Genomic DNA, 7,412 nt, shown 5'->3' with positions numbered 1-7,412 from the left:
AGCATCACATGCCCAACCAAACCGAGCCAGCTAGGTGCCCCCTGTATTTTAATTTGTCCTTTATATAAGCCATTTCATCTTCATTGGGAAAATGTTAAGAATCAAAGGATAACATAACAAATATAACTGGATTAGTGTTTTATTGTCTTACCTGATGCCCTAGGATATTATCCTCGTTGATTTCCATGTCTTCTTGAGGAAGGAGACTGGATCATTTGATATAAAGGTCATTTCCAGTTCTCAAGTTTGATGCTACATGTTGCTTAAAAGTTATTTTTCTTTTCTTTTAATGGACAATTTTGCTCCTGAGCCCACTATTTAATTCCTAGGAGGAGGCTCACTGAGGGAGTCCGCACTGTTAAGTCCAAAAGAACAGAGAGGCCCAGGAACAAAATGGAATTCCACTAAGACCTCAGAAACAATGTCTATAGGTACCTTTACTACACGATAAGAAGCTACAGGAGTTTCCTATCAGGGTGAGAAGGGTTTCTTATACAACTACAAAAACAATGCTCAGCTGGAAGGCATACATAAACTTTTATCAAGAGGTCTAACTCAATATTAGTAATAATCTTACATTTACCTATTTAATTTATAGAAGTGGCAAACTGTTAACCCTTTGGTAGAATCTTACCTGTAGATGTTTTCTTTGACCCTGTTGAATTCATTGCCAACATTTAGGATTCACATTTCACTTAAAAAAAAAAAAAAAAAAAATCTAGATTTCTGTTTCCACTTGAAATTTTAGGGTATTTGGGAATCTTACACTCATATTTCCATAACTTAGTCCATATTTCCAGGACTAAGTTAAACAGTAGCTGCCTCTTCTTGGGCATTTTGTTTATAAATATTTATAGAAGACCTACTATGTTTCTGGCACAGGGTACCGAGCATTATACACAAACAAAAAAATTAATTGCCTTCATTGAGCTTACTTTCTTGTATGCTCATCACTTCAACACATCCAGCCCTTTTCCCTGTGTATGCTCTATACATCTTTGCATTTCTTGCCAATATTCTTTCTCTGAAAACGCCATCGTCTCCAATAGTTATCTTATGAAAACGAATCCAAAAATGGGTTATTTCTAGAGAGATGTCTTATTTTAAAAGGACTGGATCTTATGCAGGGACCTAACAGCTCCTTTATATTTCTTCTTGCTATTCCCCCAAAAATAAAATCATTGCTGCTTTGTAAAGTATTTTTAGTGACATATGTGGTAATAGTCAGGTTTAAGATAATGCTGTATTTGTACTAGTATTAAGGCAAGCTTATGATTTACTACTTAGTAAATAATGCAGTTAAAATAATTACAAAAAGGCATGCTGTCATCTATGGAGCAAGTTTGCAACTGATTGCATTGATACATGAGAAACCTCAGGATCTTCTAACCCACCTTTTACAAATAAAAAGACCAAAAGTAGTAGCTGCCATCTGGAAAGAAAGAAATTTGAGCCACTTAAGTCCTTAGCCAAAATAAATTCCAGAAGGATCAAAGATTTAATTAATAATTTTTTTTTAAGTAAGGCAGATAATTTTCTATAATCTTTGAGTGGGAAAGGCCTCCCCACACCACTAGAGTAAAATTGCCTACATAAAAATAGATTCTTGTGGAAAGAAAACATAAAGTCAAAAGACAAATGACAAATATTTACAATGCAGGTCACAAAAGGGTCACTTCCCTTAATCTTCACAAATCACTAATACGAAGACCAGTTAGAAGACCAAAGGACATAAATGGCTCTTAAATGTAAAACTATGCTCGAACTCATAATAGGAGAAACCATTTTTTATATATCAGAATATCAGAATAGTTAAGATTAAAAAGTTTGATAACTGGGGTACCTGGGTGGCTCAGTCGGTTAAGCGTCTGACTCAGTTTCGGCTCAGGTCTTGACCTCATAATTTCATGAGTTCGAGCCCCACATCAGGCTCTGTGCTGACAGTTCAGAGCCTGCTTGGAATTCTCTCTCCCTCTCTCTCTGCCCCTTTCCTGCTCACCGTCTCTCAAAACAAGTAAAAAAAAAAAAAAAAAAAAAAAAAAATGGTAACTGTTATGTTGCTGAGGTGAAGAAATAGACACTCTAAAACATTCATTGCTGTGGCATATTAGTACAATCTCTATAGAGGGCAATTTTGGCAGGCTTTAGTAAGTTAACAGAACATAAGAGCAGTTTCTAGCATATACCAAGTACAGTTGACCCTTGAACAACTTAGGTTTGAACTGTGCATGTCCACTTACACGTGGATTTTTTACAGTACAATACTGTAAATATACTTTATGGTTTTCTTATGATTAAGAAACATTTTTTTCTCTAGCTTACTTCAAGAATACAATACAAAATACATATAACAAAGTATGTTAATCAGCTATATTACCAGTACAGGTTTTGGTCAATAGCTAGAAGTAAAGTTTTTGGGGAGTCAAAAGTTGTATGCAGATTTTTGACTGCATTAGGGGCAGGGGTTGGTGCCCATCACCCCCATATTGTTCCAAGGGGTACAGGTTCTGGCTATTATACTCAGCAAATCTTAAAATGTATATTTCTTGAAATCATATAAACGTATTCACAATATTGTTCTTTAAAATACTTTTAGGTAACTGATTAAATTATACTGTATCCAAGGGGATACCATGCAGCTATCAAAAGTGGCAGCTGTATTATACTGTTATACTGTGTTATCAATACAGTGTTATACTGTATTGATAGAATCTCTAAAATGATAGTAAGGGACAGAACAATACATAAAGCTTCCATTTGTGTAGCATTTACATCCATGTATATGCAGGATTCTTTATGCTTAAGTCTCTACTGAAGGATAAATTATTGCATTATTGTGGTTGCCTCTTGGAAGAACCAGGTAGTTGGGAATCAAGTAAGGGTATAAATTATCCATTACATAGCTCTTTTACATTTTCTATCAAGACACAATCTGTTTTTTTTCTAATTAAAAAAAGGAAGGGGGTGGAGTTTTCATAAACACTTCCAAGTATCAGCAGGTCTGGGATGGAACTTAATTCTTAAACACTATTTCAATGCTTTCCAACATAACCACTCCTTGAAGTCACCTAGTCTTGAAATTTTACTGATGTAATTTTACAGAGGTATTTGAAATTTTGATCCACACTTAGAAAATACCAAACATTACTCACCCCAAATCCTGAACCTACTGCGGAGCAGTTCTTAATTACAAGAATGAGTTGTTCACAGCTTAAGACACATGAGGTGTTTTTATACTATAAAGTACAGAACTGAAGCAGTCAGAAAAACCCCGAAAAAGATAACAAGAAATCTGATATTATCTGCTTAATGGGTCTAATTTAGACTTAGAAATCATTAAGAAAACAGACTTTTACCCTATTTCAGTTTTAGAAGCAACTATTTAACATCTTAGATAGGTTTTGAATAGTTTTAATGCTTTCCTTTAATATTAAAATGCTGTGAAGTGAGTATTGGTAATTGAATGTTGGCTATTTTAAGCTTGATAGGTAACCAGGATTGTCAGATTTAACTATTTAACAAATAGATTTGTTCTGTGATCACTTGGCCAACAGGTCAACTTTCATTAGAAGTCTCTGATTATTCAAAATAGCTATCTAAATTCAAATAGAAACAATTGTTCCCTCAAATGAGCATTTCTCAAATAACTGCTCTTCCTAGTAAATACAAATCCTGAGGAAATTTAGTCATGGCAGATCACAATAACCACCTTGAAAGCTTTGTTAGGTCACCCAAAATTCTAAAGCTTAAGACCGCACCAATTTTGAAGACTTTGTTCAAAATTCACTCTGGTAATCTACTTTGAACTAGTTCCTAACAGAAAACTTAACCTGTTACTAATGAGGGTTTTTAAAAGTTTATGTTTTTAGGTATGGACTCACTATATACCAGCTCCTCTGCCTCATTTTAAAGTTTCCCTAAAGATAGTCAGTTAAAAAAAAAAAAAAACAACCCAAGGGACAAGTTAGCTAATAAATGAATAGCAGTGTCAAGAACAAAACTTAACTCATTTTGTAAAACCGCACCAATTTTTGAAGTTCATTAAATTCCAGTTGTTTTTAAAAAAACTTTGTAAGTCGGAATATGGGCATGTTTAACTTTCTTTTAAACCAAATATTTTACTAAATCAACTAAATCAATGTGTTTAAGAACTATTAGGCAGAAATACAAGAAAAAGTCAACAGTTCCAGACCATAAGTATTTTTAAAGAGAAAGCATAGCACATTAAGACAAAGACAACAGAAATAATATACATAATTTTATTACAAAATTTTTTTTAAAAAACAAAACGCAAAATTCTAAAAAACCCAAATTTACTATTGATACTAATTCCTACAAGTTTGCTGTGCTACAATACACAAGTCAAGAAATTAAGAAAACCATTAAATATTTAGAAACATTCAACATCAGAAGCTTTAAAATCTAACTGTATGTAGTAGCCCCTCAAAAAGCTACAACCTGCATTCTTAAAAAAGTATTTTCTCTACAAAGAATCTTATCAGCTATACAAAAATCTGTACAGTTTTTATACTGAAGCTAATATTGAGCTGCACTTGAATTCACATTCTTAGCAAAACAATTGCCTGAGCACACACGCACACTCCACACATATCATTACAGGATAGCCATTTATTCTTCATCTTCCTCCTCTTCCTCATCATCTTCATCTTCCTCCTCCTCCTCCTCTTCCTCCTCATCCTCTGGTTCATTCTTCTTCTTTGAACCTGTAGGCCTACCAGGGCCCTTCTTTCCCGCTTCACTTTTGCCCTTGGCGCGATATGCAGCAATATCCTGAAATATTGTCAAAAAAAATAAAATCAGCATCCGGTGTCATTACTCAACTGTGAAAACCACAAAGTTATAAACAATTGAAGATTATTGACCAATAACCCTGTCTAAAAAGGTATTCAAAGTCTACCTCAGTTGAGAGCATTTGTTCCCTCTAGGCTTTAGAAGGCTAATGATTTAAAATGATGGGGTTATATATACAACATGTCAGAACTTTCACTACCAATATCCATTTAAAACCTCACATCTCAGACACATCTACATAAAACAACATATCTCTTCCTCCGTTTCTTAAAACTAAGAGACCTAGAACTACACACGAGTCCATACACAGGAATCTACCAACGCTACCAACACCGGTTTCAGTTAAAAGAAAGGAAGTTTCAATTCGCTTATGTTAAGTGTGTTATTTTTCACTAGACCTTCTCCATAGGCAGCTGACAACCATAAATACAAGATTAACTAAACTTCCTAACTCTGTAGTTCATACCCATTTCTAAAATCCTTATTTGGAAGATATCTTACCTTAACCTTGGCTTTAAAAAGGTTAGGAACGTACCTTTTCATACTTCTCCTTTAGCTTAGCCGCCTTCTGTTCATATGGTTGTTTATCTTTGGCTGACTGTTCAGACCACATTTCACCCAATTTTTTTGCAGTATCCCCAATGGATAAACCAGGGTGTTCACTTTTGATCTTTGGGCGATGTTCAGAACAAAACAGGAAGAATGCAGACCTGAAAGGAAGCCAACAGTGAATATACTGAATGGAAAATTAAAGGGGCAATCTGACTGATTTTAAAATGAACTTACGGAGGCCTTTTAGGAGCATTGGGGTCTTTCTTCTTTCCTTTCTTGTCACCTTTGGGAGGAACATAATTTTTCATCTCCCTGTCATAGCGAGCTTTGTCACTTTTTGCCATATCTTCAAATTTCGACTTTTCCTTCGCAGACATGGTCTATGGGCATGAAAGGAGCAGTCAAAGTACAGCAAAACCGTAAGCTACATACATCCCAAAAAAAGCTCGAGATCATCCTTAAGGGCCACATTTTCCTTGGTTAGCAGCCTTCTACTTTTAGCAGTCTTAGAAGCCAACAAAAACCTAAAGCCATCTGCCCAAAACTCTAAATAAAGTATCTGGGCGGGTCACCCCCCACCCCCCCCACCCCCCCCGTAGGAAAGTTGAAGGTGACAAGTGACCTACCTGGTTAAGGTCCTAGCCAAGAAAACAACACACCTGAAAAGCCCTTAGCTCTGTCCGAATTCCGGTCTCACCTTCCATCTCTCGGAACATTTCTTGGAGAATTCGGCGAAATTGACCGAAGAGTCTGGGTGTTTCTTCTTGTGCTCTTCCCGGCAGGTCTGCACGAAGAAGGCGTACGAGGACATCTTGCCCCGCGGCTTGTTGGGGTCTCCTTTGCCCATGGTGACAGACGGCGTCTACCTAGCGGGGACAAGACGAGCGGTGGGCGGACGCCGGCGGGGCTCGGCTTCCCGCCCAAAAGCGCGCCCGCCCCCTCTCGCGAGGAAGGCGGCCGGCGCCCGGCTCCCCCGCCAGCCCGCCCCGGGCGGCCGCCTCCGCGCACACGCCCTCCTCCCGGCACCGACCGGGGCCGCCGCGGCCGGGCTCCTCGCGCGCGGGCACCGCGTCTCTCCCGAAGGCCCGAAACGCCGCCGCCCGGCCCCCGCCCGAGGAAGGGAACGCCGGGGGCGCCGGCGAAACACCCTTCCTGACAGAAACGTTCCCCCGGCTTCCACGTCGCCGGCCCCACTCAGAGTTGTCGCCTCGCGACCGACATTCAAAAACAAAAACAAAAACACAAAAACCAACTGAAACCGGGCCCGGATGAGCTTCCCGCCCTCCCGCCGGCCCCGACCGCCCGCCCGCCCTCCACAGTCCCTGGCCCTCACCGGCCCGCACCCCAGATTCCGCTCGCCGGGTCGAACCCCCGAGAGCCACAGCACCCGGCCCAGCTAGAAGGGTAGGAGGAAAGGGGGAAGGGCAGGCCCACCAACACGGAGGGGCTGAAGGGGCTTCTTGCCTGGTGGTAGCTTTTCCTCAGAGTCCCGCGGAGGGGCCGGATCCAACAGAGACGCTTCCTTCCCAGGGCTCCGGCGTGAACTGGTTTATCGCTAACGCAATCCTCAGCCTCTTGTTTTGCAGAGTTCTCCGCGCCACGGTAACTTGACGAGCCGGGCCACAGATCACACCCCCGCCTCTCTGATTGGTTCTGGTGATTATTCAAACCCTCGCAGGCCCCGCCCCCACGCCACAGAGGCCTCCGATTGGTCAATGTCTCGCCAGGCCCGTCCCTCCAGCCCCAGCCTAGCAGGTTCGGTGGGTCGCCCAGGTCGTTAACTCCCAGACCCGTTAGAACCGGTCAGGAGAGGAATGTACTGCTCGATCCTGATTGGCGGCGGGAAAAGGGTTTGAAAAATGGCGGGCCTGACTCTGACTGGCTGGGGCGGTAAACGGGGGGAGTGGTTGGCCTGAAAGGGAAAGCCCCGCCAGATTTAAAAATACTAAGTCAGGAAACAGGGTTGTCCTCCAGGGGTCTGCGGCGGCGGCAAGGTTTCCAGGCGCTAAGGTAACAGAAGCAGCCTGCCCTCCCCCTTCTCCGACCAC

General features: G+C 40.8%; 1 protein-coding gene across 2 annotated transcripts; it reads right to left on the bottom strand.

Annotated features, from left to right (window-relative positions):
* Positions 1 to 4,245: 4,245 nt before the first annotated feature.
* Positions 4,246 to 6,989, bottom strand: HMGB2 (high mobility group box 2). Of its 2 annotated transcripts, none has more exons than XM_042983614.1 (5): positions 6,829 to 6,989; positions 6,062 to 6,226; positions 5,599 to 5,744; positions 5,348 to 5,522; positions 4,246 to 4,791 (listed from the first exon to the last, which is right to left on the bottom strand). In XM_042983614.1, exons 2-5 carry the CDS (start codon positions 6,209 to 6,211, stop codon positions 4,630 to 4,632), a joined length of 633 nt encoding a protein of 210 aa, XP_042839548.1. In that variant the 5' UTR covers positions 6,212 to 6,226; positions 6,829 to 6,989; the 3' UTR covers positions 4,246 to 4,629. The 2 variants fall into 2 exon arrangements, with proteins under 2 accessions (XP_042839548.1, XP_042839547.1); XM_042983613.1 differs by having other exon boundaries at positions 6,062 to 6,230; positions 6,829 to 6,988.
* Positions 6,990 to 7,412: the final 423 nt, after the last annotated feature.

Source organism: Panthera tigris, chromosome B1 (genome assembly GCF_018350195.1).
Source record: "Panthera tigris isolate Pti1 chromosome B1, P.tigris_Pti1_mat1.1, whole genome shotgun sequence".
Taxonomy (NCBI): domain Eukaryota; kingdom Metazoa; phylum Chordata; class Mammalia; order Carnivora; family Felidae; genus Panthera; species Panthera tigris.
The sequence above is the reverse complement of the archived record's forward strand: the minus strand, read 5'-3'. Positions and strand labels throughout refer to the sequence as shown.

Coding starts and splice junctions, on each gene's coding strand:
- HMGB2 (XM_042983614.1), bottom strand. CDS start 6,211: ATGGGCAAAGGAGACCCCAACAAGCCGCGGGGCAAGATGTCCTCGTAC. Junction 5,745..6,061: donor AATGTTCCGAGAGATGGAAG/GTGAGACCGGAA, acceptor TCATGCCCATAG/ACCATGTCTGCGAAGGAAAA. Junction 5,523..5,598: donor AATGCTCCTAAAAGGCCTCC/GTAAGTTCATTT, acceptor GCTTCCTTTCAG/GTCTGCATTCTTCCTGTTTT.